Below are 25,802 nucleotides of genomic sequence, written 5' to 3'. Positions count from 1 at the left end.
GGGCCGTCAGCACGGAAGACAACAAGTCCAGCAACGCCACGGGAAACCGAGACTGCGCGTTGGCGCAATAGAACGAGGCTTTTTGTCGCCTGGTGAGGGTGGTGGGAGCTCCTGGAGCTATGCCGGCGAAATGTGGAGATCTCGACAGCTTCAACAGGGACAGGGACAAGCTCCATGCAAATAGAGAACACACTGGGTATCGCGGGCCTCAAGCGAAAGTGTGAGTACGTAGGAGCATGGAAAGCAAAAAGAAACACATGCAAAAAATGTCGTGCCTGAATCTCAAGGCTATTTTCAATGGCGTCGCAACGAAGGCAGTTGCGCTATTGTGACGGTGTCGCTTCACTCAAAGGAGGCTGACGAGGAAGTTGCTGGACTGGACCGCGTGGCTGAAGGGGTTAGGCGGGGCGGCGGCGGTGGCTGCCTATGCATGTATCGCAGCTATGCGCTTATCAAGAACACCCAGGTATCCACTTTGATTCGAGTCGCCGGATCCACTCTGCACTCCACCGCCTTCAACTTCGGCGTCATCCGCTCTTGTGCCGCTTTGAAGCTCTCGCTTTCAGGCCCGTCATCAGCGCGACAAAAATGGCTGGCGATCACTCTTGATCTGGGACTTTGCCATACTATTTTACTGTTTGGTCTGTGCCGTTTCTCGCCCGCGCAAAGCAGCACCGCAACACCTGCCCGCCATGTCCTTGCCACTCACCGAAGCGCCGCCAGCTGTGCGCTCGGAGCCGGCGTAAGACCTCTTCTCTCTCGCCCTTTTTCCGTTTACAACACTAACCCGATCCTCTAGTCTCTCCTTCACGCAGGGGCTCATTGTTGGCCAACTGTCTGTTGTGATTGTCCTGGCTGCCTTTATCCGCTTCTTCATCTTTGGCGATGCTCCCTCCACTGAAGAAACTGCAGCCCAAAGAGCAACTGAGCGCCGGTCACGGACTCTGGCCCACAAAAAGTCGCTTCTCCGAATGCGGTCCTCTAACCGGGGGCATTCAAGCCAGCCGACTCTGAATCGCAAAAAGTCCAGTGTGCTCAGAGGTCCCACAACCTTGACCATTGGCTCGATCCTCAGCAAGACCTATTACAAAGTTGACAGCCATCAGCCTGAAAGCCTCGATTGGTTCAACGTCCTGGTGGCGCAAATGATTGCGCAACTGCGGAGCGATGCTCAGCATGACGATGCTATTTTAGATTCGCTGACAAAGGCCTTGAACGGTGACTCGCGGCCAGACTTTCTAGATGAAATTCGCGTCACCGAGCTGAGTTTGGGCGAGGATTTCCCCATCTTCAGCAACTGCAGAATCATCCCCGTCGACGAAGACGGCATTGTCATGGCTAACGCCAAGTCTCTGAATGCTAGTGTAGCCTCGCGCGACGGGCCGCGTCTGCAAGCCCGCCTGGACATTGATCTCAGTGACATGCTGACACTAGCCCTGGAGACCAAGATCCTCATCAACTATCCCAAGAAGCTGTCTGCCGTGCTGCCTGTGGCTCTAGCTGTCTCTGTAACACGATTCAGCGGTACGCTTTCCATATCCTTCATCCCCAACAACCGAGCCCAGCAGACGCCTGCTATGATGGCGTTCAACTTTCTCGACGACTACCGCCTAGACCTCTCAATCCGCAGTTTTCTCGGCGGCCGCTCGCGTCTGCAGGACGTACCCAAGATTGCACAGCTCATCGAGTCGCGTCTGCACCGCTGGTTCGACGAACGCTGTGTCGAGCCCCGGTTCCAGGAGATTCCCCTGCCCAACATGTGGCCGCGCAAGAAGAACACGCGCGGTCCAGAGGACACCCATCTTGATGGCTACAACGCTGGATCGGGGATCGGTGTAGCTAGAGGAAGCTCTACCACGCGGTCCAAGAGCCGCGATATCCCAAAGGAGGTCCAGGAAGAGGCCCGCAAGGAAATCGAGGCGGAAATGGATGCTCGCAGTTCTGATCTGGGGCAGGAGAAAGAGACGCTTCGTATGAGGAGAAGACGCGGCGTCGATGAGTAATGGTAATTTTTATAAGAGCATACACGGCAATGCGCAAGTCAGCAGTAGATGAACTTTTACACATGAATTTGAAGAAAGACTGGTCATGCGCTCCTAAACCCATCGGTAGCCAATTGCGGTTCTCTGAAAGATTAATCATCTATCGTAAGGTCTGCTTCTAGTAGTAGTAAATTCTATCCTGTTGAATTCTAGTATATCCCCTGCGCGCTATATGAAAGAGGCCAAAGGCAAGTGTACCACGCAGCAGTTCCCAGAACCAAAATCACATAATACGCTACGGTCCACACGCGAACTTTCGGAGACGTTGAGGGGACATCATAAGGCACCCAATATGGATTGACAGGGCCCCAAAACCTCGGGAGTCCCAGAGCATTGCACTGGGCATGAAGCAGGGCTACGGCAAGGAAGCTCTGGGTGCGCAGGAAAAAGAATGTGGCCATGGAGCCAAAGACAGAGGTGTAAGTGAATTGCACAAACGAGCGTATCAGGGCCATGGAGACGGGAACTTTGGGATGTGTAATGCGGAACTCGTAGAAATGGTGCACATGGGCCAGCCCAAAGAGAATGGGAGTCACAAAGATTGTACGGACGGGAGAAACACCAGCAATGACAAAGAGAGGAACTGTAGCAGAGCGGAAGAGCGCCTCTTCAGTTATCGGGCCCTAAACAGAGTGTCAGTCGGAGATGAATCAACTAGTATCTCTGGTCAGGTTTCGGGTAGGTGCGTGGGCGTGGTACATACGACTACAAGGTTCCTCCGATTCTGTAGATTAGACCAGACGGACCCAATTGTTACGCCATCAACCAGGGCCCGCCAGCCGCCCTCTATCACGAGGGACTCAAAGATGGGCCCAGCAAACAAGAGCGAGTTGAGCAGCAAGATCCTCGCCGTCTCAGAGACGCCAAGGGGCCAGCAGCCCATGAGCGCCAGAGCATCCAAGCCCGAGCGGGCGCCCTCTGGGGCCCGAGAGATGATGATGTAGCTAACAATAGTACAGGCAGCTGTAGACAGTGTCACGGCAGCTATGCGGCCCCTAATAACCTGCGGATGGTCCCTATTGAGGGTTTCCGACGGCCTGGTGGTCTTGGAGGCGTACAGAGGCGCAACATATGCTACGGTATAAAGGACCTGCGAGGGCCAGGGTCAGGGCCAGCATGTCAGCGAGGGCGTGGGACAGCCAAGCGGCCGGCCGGGGAAGGGGAGGAGGTTGGCGTCCCTTGGTTTGTGCTACCATCTGGAAAGCAAGTGGCTGAGGTGTGGCAGGTGTGGCTGGGGCGGCTAGGGTTGAGAGGGTTTTGGGGGGGGGGGGGGGAGGAGGAGATCAAACTCACCAGAAGACCCGAGGCCAGGGCGGGCGTAATAGGCAAATGCGACATTTTGCCGCGAAGATCAGGAAGCTTGTGTTTTTGAGTTTGTTTGTTTGTTTTGTTTATTAGCTGTTCTTGTTTTCTTTGCCGTTGGGCTTGGTTGTCTCACCGGCCCAGAAAAGAAAAAAGTAAAAAGAAAAAGGGAACGTCGTGTTATCTTAGGCGGCCAGCGCTAAAAGAAGCAGCGCTAGCGGGGGGGTCTCGGTTAGTGCTTGGGCACTAAAGAGCCCTGTTTTTAGGGGCTGGTTCAGCAGGCTGCGGAGAGGCGGATGGGCTCCTCGCTTCTGTGCCCTGCTTCACAAGCCTGGGCTCAAGTGGTTCAGGAACTATGGACTGTGGTTAGAAGGAATGGAGCACAGGTGCAGACGCAGAAACAAGAGGCCTGTACTCTGGGGTGATGTCAGAGAATATGCAGGTGGCCTGGTTTTGGCTGGGCTGGGCTGGAATGGGCCGGGCTGGTGATGGCTGCTGTCTGTGGGAGAGGCCACCTGGACAAAAGGCTGCGGATGTGAGGATCGTGGGCCGGAGAAGAGGAAGGGAGGAGAAGAGGAAGAAGCACCGAATTTTTATGAGAGAGCGGGTTGCATTGTTGCTGTTAGCAGCTTTCCACTGCCATTGTGGTCGTGGTGATAATGGGAACACATGCAAGAGAAATCACATTGTTCTCAGGTGTGCATCGTTAGGGTTACTTACACCACGTTTAGGGTATTCTCGGTCTGTCTTGATGTTCTTCTAGTCCACAAACTTTGACGATGATGGCCATGGCGAGCACCGAGAACGAGAACGTTACCCCTGGTCGTGTATGCAAGAGGGGACCATATCCTGGCCGTGGCTTGCTTGCTCTAGCTTCTCTCTACAAAACACGGCGAATCAGGGCCAGCAGAGCTTGTCGTCCGAACCTGACCTTGATGGTTCGTGCAGCATTCCGCTGGGGTTCTGGAAAATCTTTGCACGCCAACATAAGGGGGCGAGAAAAAGAAAAGAAGAAGAGGGAGGGGAGGGGAGGGTTGTGTGGGCTGGAAGAGTGCTTCCGTTGTAGGTGCGACAGAACCCGTGAAACTTTTTTGTTTTTTTTTTGCTTTCTTCTTCTGTTATTAGGCTTGGTTCTTGTTTATGTCATTGTTTGTTTGTTTTGTGGGGGGTTGCAAAGTAAACAAGACAGATCGACTTTGTTAGCGGTAACAAGAGCGTCCATCGAGGATTCCCACCCGGCATCCGGAATGGAGACGGCCTATTTAGTCAGTTTATCGAACTACGCCTGCATAGCGGCAGATTAACAATGAACACTGCCTCATACTATAACACGACGGCTAAGCAGTGTCTAGTCTGATTGTTACTGCATAGCGAGCCGGTATATGCCTCCAGAGCCAGGTGAAGAAGAGGGAAAAACTGGTCTTTTTCACGACAAAGTTCCGATCACACAAAGAAGTCAAAAGCGGACCATGTGCTTGCGTGCTTGCTTGTCCTGCAGGCGGTTGATTTCGTTTAAGCAGGCCTTGGGGAAGGGGTGCATGCGTAGAGGCCTGGCGGGCAGGGAAGCGAGGAGGGAAAAGGGGGCAGACACAAGCACAAGCACAAGCACAAGACTACGTACAATGCGTACAATTTGTGTATACATATCTTCTGCAGTCCACATTCAGGTGCCTGTGGGCTCACATATGCGCTCACCTGCAGCTGCTTGCGCCAGCCCGCACACCTTGCATGCGTTTACGTTGTTTCGAAGATGAGGCTACGCTTCTTGGAGATGCACGGGTCAGGATGAGGCATTGGTGGGAGAGAGCTGTCGACGACCAGGACTAGACTAGATCCAGGTAGGTAGGCCCGGGAGGTGAGTGACAGGCTGTCTCTGGCTGCTTGAACGAGACACACAGAATGCAGGGGAGAGCATAGCTAACATGAATGAGGTTTATTTCCAAGACACGCGGCGGGCGACGGATGTTGTATTATGGTTGAGACTTTCGGGTGATGTGGTTATCTAGAATATCGATGGGCAATAGGGCGAGAGATTGTGAGACCCAAAGAGGGAAAAAAAAGAAAAAAATAAAGACCAAGTCCAATGCATGTAAGTCGGGTGGGTTATTATATCAAAACGTCCTGGCTTATAGCAGTAGGGTTAAATGAAGCGACCAATATTCACCGGAACAATAACCCACAGCTAATTAAGAACCAATACGAAGAAAAAAAAAGAGAAGAGAATGCATGGCAAGTCCGGATAGGGTTAGACAGAGGGAAAAAGTACAAGATACTTCGGTACTTTGGTACCTGGTGTCCTCGACGTGTCAAAGGTTCTGGGTGGCAAAGACTTGGGTTGAAATTAGGAACCTGCCACGGCAGAAAGAAGACAATGGCACTTCCCAAGAAAAAAAGGGGGCCCACATTTCATTCTCGGGGCCTTCTTTGTTGCCTTTTTTTTTTTTTCTTTCTTGTTTTTCCCCTGGCCAGTGTTGGCAGTTGCAGAGAAATTTTGGGCGTGCAGGGAAGGTACGCCGCAATCCTTTTGTGAATTCAAGGTAGGTACAGCCCAGCCCCACTTTTAGTTGGACGACCACCTTTGGTATTTTTCTTTTTTTAATTCTTTTTTTTTTTACCATTATACACCGCAACTTTGGACCTTTTTTTGCAGCCTTGTTCTCATTACCGCTGCTGATGGGATTTGGGATTTGCATCTGTGCCCGGGCTGTCTGCTTGTTGCTTGCTGCTTGTCCGTGCCTCAGCTGGAGCTCTGCTGGCGCTTGTTGTAGCTTGATCAGAGTGGGAGAGCCCGCCTGCTTGGTACCAGACTTGACTTGACTAGATTGTACGTCCAAGGTGTAAATGGCAGTCCCTGGCCTGATAATGGCTGGGGGGGGGGGGGGGGGGGGGGGGCAAGGAAAAGAGCAAGGGGAGCGAGAGACACAATCTCACTGCTTCTTTTCTGGGCTGTTGGTCGTTGGGAGGCCCAAGGCTGCGATGGACCAGGCCGGAAGGCTGGGGGGGAATGACTGGGAGTGGTTTGTTTTCTGGTACTTGTACAAGTTGCATGCAGGTTGGTCGGGGGGGAGGAGAAGAGAAGGGGGGCACATGTGCAAAAAAGAAAGTGGCTTGGGATCCCTTTTTGAGGTGTCGAGGCCGTCTTGCTGGGAGATATTAATGGCGAGGTGGTCGTGATGGCATGGCAAGTGGGCTTTCTCTCTTTTGATTGTCTCTTGGTCTTGAGAGTCTTTTGGTTTTGTTTTGTATGTGGTTTGGCTGTTAGTAGCACGCTTCACGACGTTCATTTTTTTTTCTAGTCGAGGCCTCTCGTTCTTTTCCGCTGCCCCGGCGTCCATTCTCTTGGTGTGTCTTTGTCTTTTTTTTGATTCTTCTGGCTTGGTCTTTGTGCTCCCGACCTGCCGGCCTGTCAGTCTTTTCCGTGTGATACGATATCCGGCTCTTGTTTTTTTTTTTTTATTATTACACGCCAGCGCTTCCGGCGATCTTTGCTTTTCCGCTGCTGCTACGTTTCAAGATATTCGACGACGACAACGACGACAACGATACAGAAGACGAGACGACGACTTGGAGTGACAGTGCCATCGAAACACGTCAAAGACTGGGTGTGACCGTCTAAATTATCACGACTTTTTTTTTTCTTTTTATTTTTATTTTTTCCATCGCCTTCGCCGCTCGTCATTTGCCGATATTCGCTTTCTCAATTGTCCGCTAGCGACAGTCAATGCTCTCTTATTTTATATAGCCCCTCCCATTATATTTTTATACCGAGCACCTCGCCTTTTTTTTTTTTTTTCGTCGAGGCGCCGCCCTAACGACCCCCGGTCTCTTCTATTCTGGCTTATTATCTTGGGCTAAGATTAGGACCCTCATTTTTTGTGCCCCCGGACCATCGCCAGCTATACCAGACAATCCCTGCTGGGCCGGTGTCACAGTCGTGGACTAAGTCCCAGCTTGGACAAGTGCCTGTGGGTGGCTATTATATCATACTGGCAGAGCGTCTTCCTGGGCCCGTCCGCCTACGAAGGAAAAAAAAGAGAGAGAATGTCCTCCTCTCGCTCCCCATCTTCTCGCCGCGAGACTTTTTCCTCTGCCTCATCGACCTCGCACTCTGCTCGCGGCATCCGCGTGGTTCCCTATTCGCCTCCCCGAGCCGCCGCCGACGGAACCCAGAGCCGCCGGTCCTCAGTCGCCTCGCCCTACGCCAGTCCCAGCCGCCGGCCATCCTCCGCCGCCAGCGCCAATGTGCTGTGCTTCGACGACGCCTCCAGCCTCGAGTTTGCCCGCGACGACGCCTCCGCCTCCGCCTTCCGCCGCCGGTCCAGCGCTGCAGACCGCCTGGCCGACTGGTCCCAGCTGTCCTTTGGGCTGTCCGAAGTCTCGCTGCACCGCTCCTTGGCCGCCGCCTCCGAGCTGCTGGCCGACGAGTCCGCCATGTCCGACGCCAACAGCAGCATGCAGTCGTCGCTGGGCTCGTCCTTTGGCGCCTCGCACACCACCGCCCACAGCGACGTTTCAGGCGTGTCCTCGCTCCAGGCCCCTGCAGCGGGCGCCCCAAAGCGTGTTAGTGGCACGCCAGCCGCAGGGGGCTCTGGCGCTGCGTCTGGCGATCATCCTGCCTCATCTTCCTTCTGCACGTCGGCCATGGGGGGCATGTCGGGGGGAGAGTCTTCGTCGCTGCTGGAGAGTTCCGCCGCCGACCGCGACGGCCGCCCCAGTACTGCCCACAAGCGCCGCAACCTGCTGACCGTCTCGTCCAACGGCAAGACCTTTTCGCTGACGCCCCTGGCGCCGGCTGCTGCCTCTGCCTCTTCTGCGACGTCTCCCCCTTCTCCCTTCGCCGCGTCTCCCTCGAAGGCCCAATCTCAATCACGGCCGCCAGACGCATCCTCAAACACCCCCCCAAGACCCCTGCCCTCAGCTCCCACCTCGCCCGTGGCTATTCCCGCAGGCTCCTCGTCCTCCTCAATACGCACCGCCTCTGCCTCGGCCACGTCTGTTTTTTCCTCGTCCTTGTCTTCGTCTGCCTCCAGCACTATCCGGCCCGTCTTTGACTCGCCGCGCCTCAGTTCCAGCGCCTTCTCCGCGTCCACCACCACGTCCCGCGCGCCCTCGTGCCACCGCCGCCTGTCTGAGGACACGTTTTCGACCGTCACGCGCCCGTCGTCGACCGTCGTCTCGCTGAGCTCGCCCGTGTCGTCCTCGCCGAGCCCCAAGTTCGACAGCCGCCGCTACTCCCGCCGCTACTCCCGCCGCGAGGAAGCCGGCCTCGAGCCCGATCTGACCGCCGCCTCCATCACCGTCGTCGATCCCGAGCCCTGGGATCAGCCCATGGTCGGGGGCTTGCGCCAGGTGCCACACAAGCCGCAGACCCTCCAGCCTGACAGCCTCGACTGCGTGTCGCCGACCACCGTCGCCCGCTTCTCCGTCGACGACCAGGCCCGCGTCTTTGCCGCCGAGCCCGCCCTGCCCGCCGCCAAGAGATCCTCCGTGTCCTCAGCCCACCGCCGCTCGCAGCCCGCTGCCGCCGAGCCGCCTCACCCCGTCTACCCCGACCTTAACGAAAAGTCCTCGTTCCAGTCCGAGACTACGCTCTCCGAGACCAGCAACTACAAGATTTACGCACGGTCCAGCTCGCCGCCAGTCCCCGACGACGCACTGAGCCTTGCGCCGTCGCTCGACTCCAACACCAACGTCCAGATCCTCGGCCACTCGTCGCCGCCCGCGTCCATCGCCGCGTCGGCCGCCGACGACGACCTCGACACCACCATTCTTTACAGCGACGACGAGGACAACTTTGTCGTGCACAACGTGTCCGAGCTGCCGGCCTCGTCCTCGCCGCCCGCGTCGCCCACCAACTCCGTCGTGCGCCTGCAGCCTGAGTTTTCCCAGGAGAGCCTGCGCGTCGCCCCGCTCCGCCCCGACGTCAAGGTCACGCCCGCGCCCGCGCCGCGCCCGCTCTCGGCGTCCTCGGACTCCAACGCAACCCTCCGCCACGCCCCCTCGGCCGACTCCCTCTGCAGCGCCTTCAGCCTCGAGTCCGCCCAGTCGCTGCTGGCCACGCCCGCCGCGCTCTACATCCATCGCGCCTCTATCCTCAACATCTCCAGTCGCTCGGGCCCGGCGACTCCCACTGCCGCGTCTGCTACTGGCCCCGAATCCGCCTCAACCTCAACCCAGTCCCTGCTCACCTCTGACACCATGTCCCACCACTACTCGGAGCCGTGGAACCGCTACTCCGCCGGCTCCAGCTCCATCGAGGGCGCCAGCAGCGGCCCATCCGCCGGCCCGTCGCTCATCATCTCGCCCATCGAGGCGCACCCGCACAAATGGAGCGACCAGCTCTCGACCGTCATGTCCGAGAGCGAGCCGTCCACAACGGTGCCCAACTCGCCCGTGTCGCGCTCCAACTCGATGGCGTCCTTTGCCAACTCCAACGGCGGGCGGCTCAGCATCGGCCACGCCAGCAGCATCAACTCGCGCCGCATGCCCAGCATCTCGTCCTCCATTGCCGGCTACCCCGAGCCCAGCAGCGCCGCCGCCAGCAGCAGCGCCCGCTCGCACTCGCGCAGCAACAGCGCCTCCGTCGACCGCCCGCTGCCCGCCTACCACCGCGCCGCCAACGGCCTGCACGTCATCCACCACGTCGACGAGCACGGCGACGGCCTCGGCGAGCTCAACACCCTGCAGTCGCGCCCCTCGCGCACCCGTCTCGGCAGCATCTTCTCCAACATCTCGTCCGACCGCGGCCTGCACTCGTCGTCCAGCTCGCGCGCCGCCAGCCTCTCGCCCTCGTCCATCCCCACCTGGGCCCGGTATGTCCTCTCCTCAACCCCCTCTCCCCCATCCACCAGTCTATCCTGCTAACACCTCCTCCCTCCCACAGCCTCTACTACGGCAGCGGCGAGCGCCGCTTCCTCTCCCCGACCACCGAGGGCTCCGACGCCGGCGACAGCCGCCCGGGCTCGCGACACAGCGCCACCGGCGGCGCGCGCCCCACCACCGCCGACGCGCCGCTGGAAACCACGCACTCGCACCCGCGGCCCGGCGGCCACGTGCGCCGCTTCAGCATCCGCGCGCAGATCCGCAAGCAGACATCCAGCATCTGGTCGCCGCACTTGCGCCAGGACCGCCGCACCATCCAGAACCGCTACAGCAGCATGTGGGACCCGCCGTCGGTCGCCTGGGCCAGCGGCGGCAGCGGCGGCGTGCTGCGCCGCCGCCGCAACGCCCAGGTCGTCGGCTTCATTGTCGGCTTCGTCTTCCCGCTGGCCTGGATGCTGGCCGCCGTGCTCCCGCTGCCCGACGCTGACGCCGAGCAGAAACTCATGGAGGACGGCCTGAACCGCAGCGGCGATGTCTCCAGCGCCCACGAGCCCATCGTCCCCTCGCAGCCGCAGCCCGACGACACGCTCCATCTCCGCATGCTCGAGGCTGCCCGCTGGTGGCGCCGGCTCAACCGGTACATGTCGGTCGTCGGCGTCCTCGTTCTCGGCGCCATGGTCGCGCTGATTGTCGTTGGCGTCAACTCATAGAGCGTCTGGCTCTCCTGACGCCACACCACGCCACATCTCTGATTACCATCTTCCCATTCTCTGCTACATATACGGCCCTGAACGCCTTTGCTTCTACGCTCTTCTTCGCTTCTCTTCAAAGTCCTCGTGGCTCACGGTTTGTACGATTACTGTTCTTGTTCATTTTCATTGTCATCTTTTTTTTGCGGTGAATTCTACGTCACATCTCGCCTGGGGGTTAATTATTGTCCGGCCAAAAAGCTTCTCTTCCAGATACCATTTATATCCTCGCGCCACACAGCTCGGGTTTTGTTTTCTTTTCTTTGCAATAATGCAAGTCTCAGGACCGCCGCAGTACATACATCTATTTATTTATATATAGCATAGCGTCACATTTCTTACATCAAACTTGTTTCCACTTGACACATAATAGCGCAGTTATGCCTTGTATCGTACATGACTTGACATCTAGATGCCCATCCATCTTGTCCTCCAACATTTGACGCCGCCGTGCCACACGCATCACCCGTCTCAGCATCGTGGCCCTACTCCTTTTTCGCCGCCTTGTGCTTGGCCTCCATCTCAGCCTTGATCTCCTCCACCATCTCAGCCACGTCCTTTTCAAGGTTGTCCGTCACACCGAGGATGGGATGGGTCGATGAGACGCTGTCCGTGCTGGCGTTTCTCGAGAGATTCGGCCGCGGGCCAAAGAAGCGGCCCTTGGCCTGGCGCGTCTCGAGCTGCTTGCGCAGGATGCCTCGGGCCGGAGACGCAAAGAAGGCGACAGTCAGCATCACGCCGACAATGGCAAAGTAGTTGAGACGGCGCCAAATCTCCCACGAATCGCGGAACGACAGGACCAAAAAGGGCATAACCACAAAGGAAAAGATGAGCTGCGTGGCAATGGGGCACAAGAGGTCGTATAGCTTCTTGTTCGGCGTCGGCTTGTTGGTGTGGGGATCCAGGAAGAAGGGGCGAACGTAGCGGCGGAAGTCTAGACGTGGTTAGTATACTTGCCCATGTTAAATCAAAACAGTTGCAGGACCCAAAACTTACTCTTGGCGGACGTCTGGATGAAGCTGGCCAGGATAAAGCTCATGTAGTATCCAGGGTGGAAACCATGCCAGAAAGCACTGGTGCCAAACGTCATCAAGCTGGCGCGGAAGCCGGGCTTCTTGCCGCGCGGAGTGACACGGAGGTAAATGTAGTTGCGCAGCCAGTTGCTGGTGTTCATGTTCCAGCCGCCCAGGAACGCACGGGGGTTCTGGGCCGTCTCGACAGCCATCGGATCAATGTTTTGGAGTCTGTTCCACGAAATCTTGCCCGTGGCAGGGTCGGCGCCATTGTAGCCAATGCCCGCCAGAATGCAGGCGCCCTCAGTCAGAGTCCAGACGCCATAGTACTTGGTGCGGGCAGCAACACCGACAAGGTACATGACCCAGATGCGCTTGAAAAAGCCATTCTCGAGGAAAGAGTCCTCCAGCATCATCTGCGGGTAGTACATGCCGCTCAGAAACACAAAGGCTCCAATCCACAGCAGGCCACCAATGGCTTTGGCAGTGGCAGGGCCGCCGCTGCGGGGAATCTTTCTCTGCTTGCGGACAGGCGGGCGCTTGGCGGGCTCAACGGTGCTGGGGACGTCGAACATGGTAGTGTCAACCCACTGGCGGTACTCGGAGTAGTCGAAGGCCGGGCCGGCAAAGAGCGAGGGGAAGAAAAGGACGTAGCCGGCATAGTCCACCAGCGAAGGGAGCTCCTTGATCATGCGGTCGCGCTGGAAGTCGGACAGTTGGTCCTCGGGCAGCACGCCGTCGGCGACATTCCAGCAAAAGGCATTGAGCTTCATGACCAGCACCATCTGCGCACCTGTCACGTCCACGGCAGTCGGCTCATTCGCAATTTGGCGCAGGATGTGGCTGTAGGAGAGGTGTCCCATCAAAAAGGCAAAGCCTATCCACGGCATAAAAGGGCTTCCGCGGAGGAAGTAAGCAATCAGGTAGGCGCCGACTGAGCTAATGGCGAGGGTCTGGACGCCGCCCCAGAGATCGAAGAGACCGACCAGGTAGAAGACGGAAGTGCTGAGCGAGGATTGGTGTTAGTTGGAGAGGGAGAGAGACAGAAACTTGGAGAGGGAGAGAGCCGGAAGCTCGGCGGCGTCTCTTACCCAATGATGAAGGCATTCTTCCAGGCAGGCTTGTTATCGGGTATTCTCTTCAAAAGCCCACAAAGAGGGTACGACAAGAGGAACGAGAAGATGAGTTTTACTGTGCGAGGAGCCCGCGGTCAGCACAATTCCGGCTGAAACAAACGCCCGGGCGGAGGATGGACGAACATTCATCGGAGGAGGCTCCGATCGACGGCGCAATCTGCCGGAACGCTAGAAAAAAAAATGACAGCGGTTAGCACGGCAAAAGAGGCATGGGGAAGCAGGCGGGACGAGGCCATAGTTACGTTTATCGACGAACTCGAGCATGATGCGGGGGGCGGGACGAATGTTGGAGAAGGAAGAGAAGAAGAGAAAAAAAAAAAAAGAGAGGCGGAAGTTCCCAAACAATTCCGTCCTGGACGCTCCGACCTGAAATCGCAGCAGCTACCGGCACGAGGTTGAGAGTTTGGGTTGGGTGGGACCTGAAGGAGATTATGTAAGCGGCCATTGACCAACTGGTTAGCTGGCTCTGGCTCCAGCTCTACGCCTGCTCGCCAACAAAAACAGGCAAGCCAGTTGGTGTAGCTTTCTTTCTTTTCTTTGGAGGGCCTTTACCTTGTTCACATGTTGCGTCAACAGACCTTTTTTTTTTTTTTTTTTCCCTGTGCTTGTCATTTTTTTTTACCGGGGGTCCAACTAAGCTTAAATTTGTTGAGGCCGAGCTAGTCTGCCACAACAACTTCTGCGGGGATACATGCACACCGACATCTTCACCACTCGACGTGTCCTGTTGCCCTCAGACAGTCGTCTCAACGGGAGTCTTGCCAAAAACCAGTGGTATATATCAACTCAGGCTGCTAGTCTAGTCTTGCATCTTCTCCTCATCAATTCATCATGCACGCAAAACACCATTCCCGTGCCAACGGAACCTTGGCCGGCGAAACACCTTGCCCGCCAGTACTTTTTTTTCACCTTCATGAGTTGGCATCACGGTTGCTCTGAGAGCTGGCGCTCATGGTCACGCGCGAGGTGGGCAGCGACATCTTGCCCGCAGCACTCTGGCGGACGCGGGCCCAGGCATACACGAGACCAGCAACAAAGCCCAGGAAGATGGCCGAGACACTGCCAAAGGTGACGGGCGCGGCGAAGAAGACCAGGCCGGCAATGGCAATGGGCAGCTTGTTCAGGGCACCAACCATGGAGTAGGTCGTCGATGAGGTAACGCGGATGCACCAGGCGGAGCAGTAGGAAATCAGGATGGCGCAGATGCCCGAGTAGACCATGCCAATCATCAGGCTGTTGCGGCTCTCGACGGGGAAGTTCTTGGCGAGGTTCTCACTGGACCAGTCCTCGGCGAGCAGTGACATGACAACTAGGACGGGAATGGTGAGAAGGTTGTTGTAGAACATGGCTATATTGGGAGAAGAAACGCATTAGTACGGCAGTTGGATGCATGTGACGCTGCAGCTCAGCAGCGCCTAGGCGGTGAAAAGGAGAACACTCACTGTCCCAGTCCTTGAAGTTCATGGTCTTGATGACCTTTTTCATCGCCAGCACGTACATGGCAGTGCAGAAGACGTTCAGACTCATCCACGCGTAGCCGGCGTTGAGGGTCGCCATGGCGTCCACGGCGGAGGCGTCCACGGCGTCGCCGCTGATGGCGTGCTGGATGTCGGCCCAAGCAGCAACAATCGAGGACAGCACCATCAGACCAAATGAGAGCAGGGCCAGCGGCGTGACGTTTCCGCCAAACCAGAGGACCTCGCCGTAGGCGATGACGATAATGGTCAGGTTCTTGAAGATGGTGTAGACAGGGACCGAGAGGAACTGCAGAGCCTTGATGCCAGTGTAGATCATGCCGACAAGCAGCAGCGAGATGGGGAACCCTAGAGGAGGAGGCGGCGGTTAGTTCTGGGTCGCAGACGGGAGAGCTGGCAGACTCACATCTCTTGGCCTTGGCCTGGTCGTACGGCGCGAGGTCCTTGATGACGCCCATCTCCTTGAGCCCAAAGATGGTGCCGCTGCACACGATGGACTGGATGGCAAGGTAGAAGAGATTCAGATTCCACGAGCTGCCCGACACGACATACTTGTTCACAACCGTCATGGAGATGGAGGCAAAGCAGTAGGCGACGATGGAGATGCCGGGGCTGTTGCTGAAGCGGGCCAGGTCAAAGCCCTGGTTCTGGCGAGCAGACGAGCGGCCCGAGATGAAGCCGTCCCGCTCGCCGTAGCCGGCGGGAGAGCGCATCTCGTAGTCTTCGTTCTTCTTGTCGGACATTGTGGTGGTGGTGAGAGGGCAGGAAAGCTGGCTCGAGAGAATTGCCTGGCGCGGTCAGTCGTCTGCAGCACGCGTGCGAGATTCTCGTGATCGAAAACGAAGGGGCGAGAAACACGGGGGGGGGGGGGGACGTCGAGTATTTGTCCTGGGAGCTGGGCCGGGCGTGCAGCGCAAATAAAAAGAAAAATAAACAATAATAGCAGCGTTAAAGGAGTATATTAGAGAACAGTCAAAGCGAGTGGACAGGGCGGACAGGGCTCCCGAAAATAGGACAGTCAAGCAACGAGAAGAGAAGACAAAATGGCCAGAGAAACAAAGTGTCGACAGCGACGATGCAGCGGTTCTCTCAGTCGGTCTTTTCTAGCTGTTGAGGGTGAAGGGGAAGATGGACAGAGAGAAAAAAAGGAACAAAATTTAGGAGAGGACCAGGGCGTGCTCATTAATGGAGAACACGTAACTAACTCGAGCAAAAAAAACAAAAAAAAAAAAAAGAACAAGAGATGCTTTCTTTGGAATTAGAACCAAGATCCCAGATAGGCAACGGTCGCACGGTGCCAAATTTACCCAGGCCGGGTGCTTGTATCGCACATCAGCGCTATCTGTTAGGCCGCCCCCGCTGCATTCCCTGGCGAGCACTAACAGCGGAGACGGCGAGCACCAGGTAGCCCCTTTTTTCTTTTTGATTTTTTTTTCTTTTTCTGGCATGAAATTCAACCACTGATGAGCGCGGCAAAGATGCTCCGCACCCGCTTCTTGCGGCACTTTGCATTATTACAGCTTCATTTTACATGACCGCGAGGTCTATAAGAAGAACACCCCCCCGGGAAATTACAACAGCAAGTCTCATCTGCCATGCCATGTCATGCCGTCCGCCTCAGAGCACGGCTTCTCTCGTCTTTCATTGTTCAGACGGTCTGAGGGGCCGCTCGTTGTTTCTCACATCCCTTCTCTTCCCTCCCCCTCCCTGTCCTGTCCTCTCAAACAAAGGGCTTTCTTCTCATTTGTCTGGCCTGTCTCGCTATTTTCGTTAGCCTAACAGAGCCTCTTTTTGCCATGGGTCTTGTCTTTGTGTTCATGTCCATTCGCAAGCTGCTGGCGTAAGCCAAAAATCTGCTTCCCCCCCCCCTGCCGCGGGTAAACCTCGGACGTCGTCTCAGTCCGCCATGTCGACATCGTTGCCGTCCTGGCCGTCCCGCTCATTGCCCGTAGATCTTGTGTCTCTGCCCATGGCCTCGCTCTCTCGAATATCGTGCTCCGATAGCCCGCAGTCGGGCGCAAGCGGGTAGTTGAGGTGCTTCCAGTCCTCGAGCTCTTCCGTGACTGAGCGCAACCTGTCTCTAATGCTCTCGATGGCATAGCTCCCCAGTAACAGCCGCAGCGGCGGGTACGAGCAATGTGCCAGCTGCCAGATCAGCTCGGCGCATTTGATGGCGCTCGTGGGTTGCTTGTCGCCTAGCCACTGAAACATTCGTTTGGCATGTAGCGCGGGAGATGTGTGCGTCGAGTAGGGCTCGCTTGTCTGCGTTATCAAAAAGTGACCCCAGCTGGGTAGGGGGTTTTCCTCGGTGTATGTGTCGTTGTCGTCCCGCCGGACCAAGCCAGGCTCGACGAGCGTGGCCTTGACATTGAACGGGTCGGTCTCGTACAGCATGGCTTCGATCAGTCCTTCCACAGCGTACTTGGTCGCACAAAAGGGCCCCAGGCCCGGCACGCCCAGCGCGCCAGCCGGCGAACTAAAGATCAAGTAGCGGCCGCCATTCTGCCGTCTAAAGTACGGCAGGGACTCCTGGATGATGTGGACAGCGCCCATAAAGTTTGTTTCAAACTGGTTGCGCATCTCATGGTCGTCCTGGTCTTCACACGCGCCAATGACGCCATAGCCCGAGCAGTTTGCAATGACATTGATGCGCCCAAAGTGGCTCAGCGTCTGCTGGATGACGCTGGCGACCGACTCGCGCGATCGCACATCACAGAGAGCGCCCAGGCAATTTTCCGGCTGGTTGGCCATGGCAGCCGGCGTGGTTTCAAGCGTGCGGCCAACGGTGGTGACTTTGTCTCCGTGGGCCAGTGCTGTCTTGACGACGGACCGTCCCATGTGGCCGGTCCCGCCGAAAACCTAGACGTCCAGGTCAGCTCCAGCTCCACGTTGTGCCGAGGTGAGGCGATGCAGGGGGGCTGGCGTGAGCTTACAATCCATACCAGCTCTTTTTTCGGGCCATCGGCGAGCGGCGGGTCACAGCTTGCGGGCAATTGAAGCTTGGAGCGTGTGGATGGCTCGCTAGCGGTTGCGCCGGGAGATGTTTCCGCGGGGGCTTCCATGGTGGTAGACTTTTATGTATAGTAGGAGGAATTAAGAGACGAGGTTGATTTGGGTTTGTAGGAGGGTAGCACAGGCGATGAGGTACCTTGTACTGTTATCTACAGGCCAGCACGTGTCACCAGACTTATGCCCCGGAACCAACTAGCTAACCCTAACACAGCTAGGTCTGTCAGTGAGGATGGTGTAAATTTTTCACCCTCAGCAAAGCACATGGTAGTCGAGTACGTGCATGAACAAGCCGTCAAAGCAGGTCTGGCCATGTGTCTATATTTACTTTCTCTGCTGCTAATCTAGCTGGCCGAAGCAAGAAACTCCTTTAAATACTCTTGACGGAAGAGGTTGTTTTCTAGCTCGGCATCTCGGTTGAGTGCCGTCCACTTGGGCTCGTCCTTGAAGAGTCTCATGGCGTGCACGTACTGTGGGCGCGAGGCTGCGTGTTAGTCAGTTTGTAGGAGACCTGGGTGTTTTGAAGCTGGGGGGCAGCCGGCTTTGGGGCTTACGTTGGACTCGTCTGTAGTGAAGCGGTGGTAGATTCCAGCGGGAAGAATAATCAGGTCGTCCTGGTGTTGGCACAGAAGGTCAGCACAAGAGCCACAGATACACACACGGGGACTACAACCACAGCGAGACCACATCCACACGTGATTCGACGCTGCCGGTCGCCTTGCCTTTTCCAGCAGAATGCGAATCCACTCGTCGCCCTTGCTGCGCACGTCAAAGTAGCCCCGGCCGCCGCGAATGTAGCGAATCTCCTCGTCCTCGTGGAGGTGCTCGTGGAAAAAGGTCTTGACCTTTTCCTCGTACACGGCGCCCATCTTGTCGGGCGACACAAAGACCTCGTCGCGGTTCTTGTAGCCGCGCTCCAGCGCCAGGCGGTTGACGCTGTCGAGGCTGTCGTAGTGGTAGTAGACGACGCCGAGCTCGGCCAGGTCCTGGACGCTGACGGCCTTGCCCAGGTCGTGTGGCAGACGCTGGTCGCCCTGCGCGCGAAGACTGGGTTAGTAGAGGCCGGACCGAGGCCCTTGGCCCGTTGTCTTCTTCCTTTCTGCATAGACACATGGACATACCTCGAGATTATCATAGAGGTAGGCCTTCATTTTATTTTGATACGCTGAAAGTCTCTTGCCGTAGTTGAGGGATTTGGACAGAGAGGAGAGATGCCGGCTGGGATTTTCTTGTTCTTTTTTTTTTGTTTCGAGGAAGCTTTGGTCGCAAAAGCCAAATAGTTGTGCTTTATTCAAGTGAGGCGCGGGGTTATTTTTTTTTCTCAGCGTGGTGACGTTCTTTTAGTGGCCGGTGACGCAAAAAAACCCCGATAATGCGGATAAAATGGACCACTCTCGATCACCCTTTAGCATTTGCATTCACAAGTTTCTACACACTTCACACACCAGAAGCTGGCAGGCAATTTTCTGGAAATAGGGAACCTGGGCGTTTTGGTCTTGGTCTTCCTGTTGTTGAATGCTACTGTAAAACCCCACAAACGCCGACGCAATAAAACAGACAATGATGATGGGAGCCCGCTTGGCGCATGGACCGTAGCCTCGGTCGTGTGGCAGGCCGTCGGCGCCTAAAAGACGTCGCGGTCGCCAATAGCAGCGGGCGCCGCTTGCAGGGCACCTTCCACGGGCTGCTCCGTCTCGGCGCCCGGGTTGTTTGCCGGCCGCCCGTCAAACATGCGGAACCACCAGGCCGGCGGGTCCAAGGGCCGCTGGCCGTTGTGCAGAGGGGGGTACAGGTCGTTGAAGAAGTACCAGACGTGGCCAATGACCACGCCGATGATCTCGTCCTTGGGCACGCGGTTGTGCACGACCAGGCTGAAGAGCATGAGCACCCAGGGCAGATACGGCGCGGTAAAGACCATGACACCCAGGAAGCTAAGCCGCGTGTTGGGGTTCCGGCGCGACCAGATGTAGACGAGCGTCGAGGACAGTGGGTGGCCGAGGAAGGGCATCGAAATCAGCGGCGCCATGGCGATCAGGCTGGCCATGACGCAGAACATGAGCCATGCGAAGTTGGCGGGCGAGCGGCCCGAGGACTCTTCCAGCAGGCGCGAGTATCTTTGCAGGAAATACACGTTGAAGATCAGGTCGAGGGAAAAGGGACCAAAGTAGATGAAGGAAGATACCAGTCGCCAGTACTAGAGCCAGGGGGCGAGGGTTGTTAGTGAGAGGGGCCAATGGAGGGTGGAGGGGTGACTCCCGGGGGACGCCGCAGACATGGCCGGAGCCGGCCGCTATGTAAATTACCTGGTACTTGTAGAACACGGCCCGGTGGCTGTAAAACAGCTGAAAGGGCGACACCATGCCAAACTGCACGAGCGCACTGGTCAGAAACGTGGCCGTTGTCCACCAGCGGGTGCAGGTGGGCGTGTTCCAGAACCACTCTTCAAGAGGGAACTGGCCGCCGGCGGCTATGGCCTCGTCCATGGTATGGGTGGTGGGCGGTGAGCGGTGGAGGCTGGAAGCTGGAAGCTGAAAGCTGGAAGCTGGGAACTGAGAACTAGAAGCTAGAAGCCGACGCAGAGGCGGCAGGACACGGCGGGCAGATCGGCTTGGAAAAGCTGGAGCAGAGGGAGTCGTGCAGATGTTGGCCGCTACAGCCGCTGAGATAGGATGAAAGCAAAGTCAAGGCCACAGAACCAAAAAGCCATGGCCCATTGTCTGCGACACTAATCTGTGGCGCTGAGAAATCAAAGGCCCTGACGTAGCTTTGCCTGCTATGTGGCCACGTGCCAGCTGGCAAGGCACGGCAGCTGCCTCTGACAGCTGGCGGTCGCCTGGGAGACTGAGCTGCGGTTTAATGGGCGCAAAGTCGCGGGGCTGGGCGAGTTTTGGCCTGCAGGCTTTGTTCTTTATTTGCGATTGGGTGCGAGCATGGTTGCTAGCTGATTTGTTTTTTTTTCTTTTTTTTTTCCAGCTGCGATAGTTTATCTTTTGCGACAAGCTGCTGATTCAACGCTTTTTGGATGCTTTGATCGTCCATTGTCTTTTTCCGCTGCTCAAGTTCGCGATTTTTTTTTCCGTGCGCAAATCGCGGCTTCGCCTTTCGCCTCCAGCTCTCGCTCGCTGTGCCTTTGACCTTCTCCCATCGCGCATTTGTTGACTTTCGACTTGCGAAATACTGCGACCGCCACCATCGACTTTCCTGCGCGCGTCGCGTCATCCCGCAATTTCGGCCAAGCTGCTCAGATTGTCCCCTCACCAATGCCCAGATTATCCAATGGCCCCAGGGTATCCAAGCCCGGGAAAAAGAGCCGCGGCGTCCAGCGTAAGTCACGAGACGTAGCCGCAGCTATTCCGCTGAGCTGCCCGCCACCGATCCGCCAATGCTGACTGCCTCCGTGAAGCCGGCGACCCCGTGCCGTACCGAGAAAAGCGCCGCTACCGCCCCGGAACCGTTGCCTTGCGAGAGATCCGCGAATACCAGAGCAGCACCAAACTGCTGATACAAAAACTGCCCTTTGCTCGACTGGTTAGTGCCCACGCCACAAGCCCCCCCTGAAGCTATAGCCATCGCAGCTCCAGAGTATACTGACACGTCCCCTGGCGCAGGTTCGAGAAATCGCCCTCCAGTACAGACCACAAGACGAAGAGATGAGGTGGCAGTCCCAAGCAATCATGGCCCTGCAAGAAGCCGCCGAGGCCTTCCTCGTCCACATGTTTGAAGACACGAACCTGTGCGCCATACACGCAAAACGAGTCACGATTATGCAAAAAGACATCCAGCTGGCCCGTCGGATCCGGGGTGTCTGGGGTGGCCTGGGTTGAGCTGGCTGTTCTTATGTTCCTGCTGGGGTTCGGTTTTTGCCTTTGTTTCTTTTGCATGGCGTGGCGTTTTTCTACTTGGCGGGGGTTATGCTGTGTTTTTTGTGCTATTGGGTAACTATAGGTGCTTTGTTTCTGATGGAAGAGCTGGCGGACGGCGCATTTCCCCGGGTCTCGGGCCGGCAGGCAATGCGACCTTGGTGCCGAGATCATGGCGGCGGCGATGTGGGACGAGATAACCAAAAAGCTCGGGAGGGAGCAAGGGAGCGATAAAAAGACAAGCCAAGCCAAGGTCTCGTCAGCACACCCAGACCCTAGACTTTGGCTCCAAAATCATCCAAAGTGCGGGAGGGAGGGGGCTCAGCCACACGCGCCGCCTCCCGCTTGCCGCTTGCGTCCGAGAATCATGGCGACTTGGCCCTTTTGACGGCCGCCATTCTGTGGCGCTGAGACCAGAGAACGCAGCCACAGCCACAGCAGCTGGCGGCCGCCCTGCAGCATGCCGCACGCCGCAACGCGAGGGACAGATGACGTGTGTGTATGTAAATCTACATTTTTCCGCTGCATCTCTTGTCTAGACCTGAATCTTCTCTCCACCATTCATTGTTCCCAGTCCCACTCTACTTTTTTTTTTCTTCTTTTCCCGTTGTCTGTCCCCGCCCCCGCCCCCGCCCGCCATGTCTTCCGCCTTTCTCCTCCGCCGCATCGCCCTCCGCCCCGGAATGGCGCTCGGCCTGACCTCCGTGTGCGTCCTCAACGCGCGCCACACCTTCAAAATGGACTCGGCCGTGGTGTCCGCGCTGGACAAGCCCGTTGTCTTGGAGTCCCGCAGACGTCCAGCCAAGCCGTCGTCGCGGGAGCTTTCCGCCGAAGCTGAGACCATGGGCCAAATCTCGAGCGGCTGTGTTACCGGCAAGTCGCTTCTGAGGTTGAGGCCTGGGTTGAGACTCACTCTGTTCAGCTATGCTAACTTGCCGTTCTAGGGCTCATGGCTGGCATTGCCGTCTCCATGATTTCAAAGGTTCTCATCTTCTTTGCAGGTGCTCTTGCATCAACAATGGTTGTAAGTAACTGACTCCATAAGCCCTCTGCCAGCCAACTCCGAATCTCTTTGCTAAATTGCATTTTCACAGCTGGCCTACCGCCTTGGTCTGAATCCGCTGAGCTACCTGAGGATTCCCGAGAGGTACAAGCTCCAGAATGTTGTTCCACGAATCACCCACAAGCTCCCCTTCAAGGCTGCTTTTAGCGTCACCTTTCTTCTAGCTGCATTTGCGCGCATATAATGCCGCCTGTGTTTATAATTATAGTTGCCCAACTACAGAGGCCATATCCTTGATAGCGTCCGTTACCTCGAGTCCAGATTCTACGACAGCGGTGCTGTTTCTTTCTTCAACCAATCCAATGTAATAATATCATCCTTGAAGCCGTCTTTCATCTTCTCGTATATGCCGGCATGTGACTCGTCAATCCATTTCTTCTCAGATTCGGTCAACAGGCCTACGTCGATCAGCTTGCGGCAATAGGGTACCATGGTGATATGCTCAAAGCCCAGGTATGGCTTATCACCAAATGAGTGTCTTGTCTTGACCTCATGAACCATAATCATGTTTTCAATGCGAATACCAAAGGATCCATCTTCGTAATAGCCAGGCTCGTTGGAGATGACGTTTCCGGGCGCAAGAGCAACTTCGGCATACTGAACGCGTGTTCCGATACCAATAGGACCCTCATGAACGTTGAGGTACGAGCCCACGCCGTGTCCAGTTCCATGTCTGTAGTCCAACCCTTCTTTCTACGTGGGAGTTAGCATGAGGTTTTTCGGATATAGGCGAAATTGGGCCTCACTCACCCATAGGAATTGACGCGCCATCGTGTCTAGTGCAAAGCCCGAGGTACCCTTGGGGAATACGGCCGTGTCCAGGGCGATATTTCCCTTGAGAACCAGGGTGTACGCCTTTTTCTCAAAGTCAGTCGGTGTGCCAAAGTGAAGAGTGCGTGTGGTGTCAGTGGTGCCGTCCAAGTACTGGGCTCCAGAGTCGCAAAGGTATATAGCGTTGGGGTCAATTGCGGCACAGTTGCCGCGCTGGGGACTGTAATGAATGACGGCAGCGCTGCTTGGTTTTAGTGGTCATGTTCCTCGCTGAAATGAAGTTTTGGAATGAATGTATGCTTACTTGGGGCCAGTTGATGATATGGTATCGAATGACAAACCAACAAACATGTCTTGCTTCTTGCGAAGGCTTTCCAGTTTATCTGCGGCTTCAACCTCGTCAAGTTTGGATTTCTTAACGGCAAGTTCGTGCTCTAACCAAGCAAAGTATTCAATGAGAGCGGCACCATCTCTGATATGGCACTGGCGCATGCCCTCCAGTTCAGTTTGGTTTTTGATAGCCTTCGCATCGCCAACTGGACTTCTAGTCTCATCGACATTTGCGTCGCCACCAAGAGCCAGCTTCAGAGCCCACGAAGCCTTGTTGCAGATCAAAAAGCGGGGAGAGGTATCTGAAGGCTCAGAGTCTGTCTGAGGAGCAAGCTTCTTGCATTCGTCGAAGAAGGTATCATAGGGCTTTACCTGGACTTTTGACTTTTCAAGACTAGGGCGTACGTCTGCAGAGAGCTTTTCTGGGTCGACATACAGGGTGGCTGAGTCGGGGGTGATGATTGCGTAGGAGAAGAAGATGGGACAGTAGGAAATGTCGGCACCACGCAGGTTGAAGAGCCAGGCAATCTCATCGAGCATTGAAATGACGATGCCTGCGGCCTTTCTTTTTTTCAGGTCTTCCCGCAGAGCGGTCAGCTTAGCCCCGACGCTCTTGCCGGCAAAGGACTCGGGCAAAACCTTTATGGGGCTGCTCGGGAGTGCTGGACGCGAATCACCCCAAACGCGATCAACGAGGTTGTCCCGAAGAGGCAGCAGCTGGGTACCAGCAGACTTTCTGACCTTTTCGGCAAGCTTCCGGGCGACGGAGTTGGACAAGAGCGTGGGATCAACGGCCACCACCTTGCCCTGAGTAGCCTCCTCGGCGGTCCATTCCTGCCAGGTCGGCACATCCTGGATGCCCTGCTTGAGAAGAGTCCAGTTGCTGTCAAGCTGCTTGGCGGCCTGGTTGAAGTAGCGGCCGTCGGTGGACAGGACTGCCTTGTCGTGCGAAACGATTGCACAGCCGGCCGAGCCAGTGAAGCCGGAGATGAACTCGCGGCGGGCGTGGCAGGTGGCGGTGTACTCGGACGAGTGGCTGTCCTCGGAGGGGACGACTGGATGAGAGCGCGGCGAGGCAGGAAGCTTAGTACAAGCCCCACGACATGATTGGTTCGGGGATGAGAGCGACGGCGGGCTTACTGTAGATATCGACCTGGTGCTCTTTCATGGCGGCGCGTAGAGCGGCCAGGCGCGCCGAGGTGTTTACGTGGCCGTCCATGGCGGAGAAGCAGCGTCGGGCCGGGGGAGAAGCGCGGGAGGTCGGTGGCGGTGGTGTTGGCGTTGGCGTTGGCATTGGCGTTGGCAAGATTGACGGGGGGCAGCCAGCGCGCGAGAAGAGCGCCAGGCGGCGGGAACAAGCCTGAAAGCGGTGAGCCGAAGCAGCAAAAGTAGGGAGGCGGCAGCGGAGAAGAGTCGCTCTGGGGAGCATTTCTTCTTGGTGGAGAGCGAAAGGGAGAAATCTTCTGGCTGCTGGGCGTCCCGAAGAGGGAGTGAGGGCTATTTGGCTATTACTCTCCTTGGAGGGGGGCTTCTTGCCTGTGCTTGATTCACGGCTAGCAGCAATATATGGAGATCTTACAATCCTGCGGGTGCGCCATTGGCCCACCAGAACAGGGAAAGAGAAAGAGCCACCCACCACCTGCCACCTCCCACGCGGGCTGTTTGTCTCCTTCCGTCGGTGCCAGAGCAACATTGGCAACTGCGATTGTTCAGAGGGCAGGCAGCTCTAGTTATATATGTATGTACATACCTAACTACATACATATGTACATACATATGTATATATACATCTATGTGTGTGTATGTGTACAGGCCTCCTCCCGCATAAACGCTGCTTCCATCTCTCACTCCTCTTGAATCAATCAAAGCCTATGATGTAATTGTCAGCACATGCATAACTACAACTACAAAAAAAAGCCCCTCCCTGGTAGCACTTGCAAATGCCCCAAGACTGGATCCCCTGCTCCCTGCCTTCCATGATTGCTGGGTCGACCCATTCGTCGTTTTTTTGCAGGGCAATAGCCAAAAAAAAAAAAAAAAAAAGAACAGTAATTCCTCGCAATTTTTCATGGCTCTTTCGCTTCTTGATTCTTCTTTCCCAATCCCAATCCCAATTCTGTCTGCGCAATTGCCTCTGACCATCGCCACGGGACCAATCTGCCTTGATTTGCTCCTGCCGTTTGTGCATGGCACCTTCGAGAACCTTTCCCCCCCCCCCCCAAAGCGCCTG

General features: G+C 56.4%; 11 protein-coding genes across 11 annotated transcripts; 4 read left to right on the top strand and 7 right to left on the bottom strand.

Annotated features, from left to right (window-relative positions):
* Window positions 1-692: 692 nt before the first annotated feature.
* BROUX77_004854 (uncharacterized protein) lies at window positions 693-2,003 on the top strand (the record flags this gene model as incomplete). Its single annotated transcript, XM_073749662.1, has 2 exons — window positions 693-742; window positions 800-2,003. 2 exons carry the CDS (start codon window positions 693-695, stop codon window positions 2,001-2,003), a joined length of 1,254 nt encoding a protein of 417 aa, XP_073605311.1.
* A 188-nt stretch (window positions 2,004-2,191) lies between these two features.
* Window positions 2,192-3,380, bottom strand: BROUX77_004853 (uncharacterized protein; the record flags this gene model as incomplete). The annotated part of the gene is made up of 3 exons (XM_073749661.1): window positions 2,192-2,665; window positions 2,746-3,132; window positions 3,336-3,380. The coding sequence occupies 3 exons, from the start codon at window positions 3,378-3,380 to the stop codon at window positions 2,192-2,194; spliced, it is 906 nt and encodes a 301-aa protein (XP_073605310.1).
* A 4,005-nt stretch (window positions 3,381-7,385) lies between these two features.
* On the top strand, window positions 7,386-10,876 carry BROUX77_004852 (uncharacterized protein; the record flags this gene model as incomplete). Its single annotated transcript, XM_073749660.1, has 2 exons — window positions 7,386-10,156; window positions 10,228-10,876. The coding sequence occupies 2 exons, from the start codon at window positions 7,386-7,388 to the stop codon at window positions 10,874-10,876; spliced, it is 3,420 nt and encodes a 1,139-aa protein (XP_073605309.1).
* Window positions 10,877-11,400: 524 nt separating this feature from the next.
* On the bottom strand, window positions 11,401-13,328 carry BROUX77_004851 (uncharacterized protein; the record flags this gene model as incomplete). Its single annotated transcript, XM_073749659.1, has 5 exons — window positions 11,401-11,849; window positions 11,912-12,933; window positions 13,020-13,119; window positions 13,188-13,232; window positions 13,307-13,328. The coding sequence occupies 5 exons, from the start codon at window positions 13,326-13,328 to the stop codon at window positions 11,401-11,403; spliced, it is 1,638 nt and encodes a 545-aa protein (XP_073605308.1).
* A 647-nt stretch (window positions 13,329-13,975) lies between these two features.
* On the bottom strand, window positions 13,976-15,282 carry BROUX77_004850 (uncharacterized protein; the record flags this gene model as incomplete). The annotated part of the gene is made up of 3 exons (XM_073749658.1): window positions 13,976-14,412; window positions 14,507-14,887; window positions 14,946-15,282. The coding sequence occupies 3 exons, from the start codon at window positions 15,280-15,282 to the stop codon at window positions 13,976-13,978; spliced, it is 1,155 nt and encodes a 384-aa protein (XP_073605307.1).
* Window positions 15,283-16,435: 1,153 nt separating this feature from the next.
* On the bottom strand, window positions 16,436-17,601 carry BROUX77_004849 (uncharacterized protein; the record flags this gene model as incomplete). The annotated part of the gene is made up of 2 exons (XM_073749657.1): window positions 16,436-17,398; window positions 17,473-17,601. The coding sequence occupies 2 exons, from the start codon at window positions 17,599-17,601 to the stop codon at window positions 16,436-16,438; spliced, it is 1,092 nt and encodes a 363-aa protein (XP_073605306.1).
* Window positions 17,602-17,892: 291 nt separating this feature from the next.
* On the bottom strand, window positions 17,893-18,699 carry BROUX77_004848 (uncharacterized protein; the record flags this gene model as incomplete). The annotated part of the gene is made up of 4 exons (XM_073749656.1): window positions 17,893-18,018; window positions 18,103-18,162; window positions 18,244-18,582; window positions 18,670-18,699. The coding sequence occupies 4 exons, from the start codon at window positions 18,697-18,699 to the stop codon at window positions 17,893-17,895; spliced, it is 555 nt and encodes a 184-aa protein (XP_073605305.1).
* A 473-nt stretch (window positions 18,700-19,172) lies between these two features.
* On the bottom strand, window positions 19,173-20,031 carry BROUX77_004847 (uncharacterized protein; the record flags this gene model as incomplete). Its single annotated transcript, XM_073749654.1, has 2 exons — window positions 19,173-19,742; window positions 19,852-20,031. 2 exons carry the CDS (start codon window positions 20,029-20,031, stop codon window positions 19,173-19,175), a joined length of 750 nt encoding a protein of 249 aa, XP_073605304.1.
* Window positions 20,032-20,808: 777 nt separating this feature from the next.
* BROUX77_004846 (uncharacterized protein) lies at window positions 20,809-21,372 on the top strand (the record flags this gene model as incomplete). Its single annotated transcript, XM_073749653.1, has 3 exons — window positions 20,809-20,872; window positions 20,952-21,076; window positions 21,157-21,372. 3 exons carry the CDS (start codon window positions 20,809-20,811, stop codon window positions 21,370-21,372), a joined length of 405 nt encoding a protein of 134 aa, XP_073605303.1.
* A 674-nt stretch (window positions 21,373-22,046) lies between these two features.
* Window positions 22,047-22,655, top strand: BROUX77_004845 (uncharacterized protein; the record flags this gene model as incomplete). Its single annotated transcript, XM_073749652.1, has 3 exons — window positions 22,047-22,281; window positions 22,353-22,432; window positions 22,503-22,655. The coding sequence occupies 3 exons, from the start codon at window positions 22,047-22,049 to the stop codon at window positions 22,653-22,655; spliced, it is 468 nt and encodes a 155-aa protein (XP_073605302.1).
* Window positions 22,656-22,735: 80 nt separating this feature from the next.
* On the bottom strand, window positions 22,736-25,001 carry BROUX77_004844 (uncharacterized protein; the record flags this gene model as incomplete). The annotated part of the gene is made up of 4 exons (XM_073749651.1): window positions 22,736-23,164; window positions 23,222-23,483; window positions 23,547-24,627; window positions 24,713-25,001. 4 exons carry the CDS (start codon window positions 24,999-25,001, stop codon window positions 22,736-22,738), a joined length of 2,061 nt encoding a protein of 686 aa, XP_073605301.1.
* Window positions 25,002-25,802: the final 801 nt, after the last annotated feature.

Source organism: Berkeleyomyces rouxiae (assembly GCF_048999995.1).
Source record: "Berkeleyomyces rouxiae strain 22BRR77 chromosome Unknown BrBRR77_ptg000004l, whole genome shotgun sequence".
Lineage (NCBI taxonomy): Eukaryota > Fungi > Ascomycota > Sordariomycetes > Microascales > Ceratocystidaceae > Berkeleyomyces > Berkeleyomyces rouxiae.
This window is presented reverse-complemented; position numbering and strand designations above follow the sequence as displayed.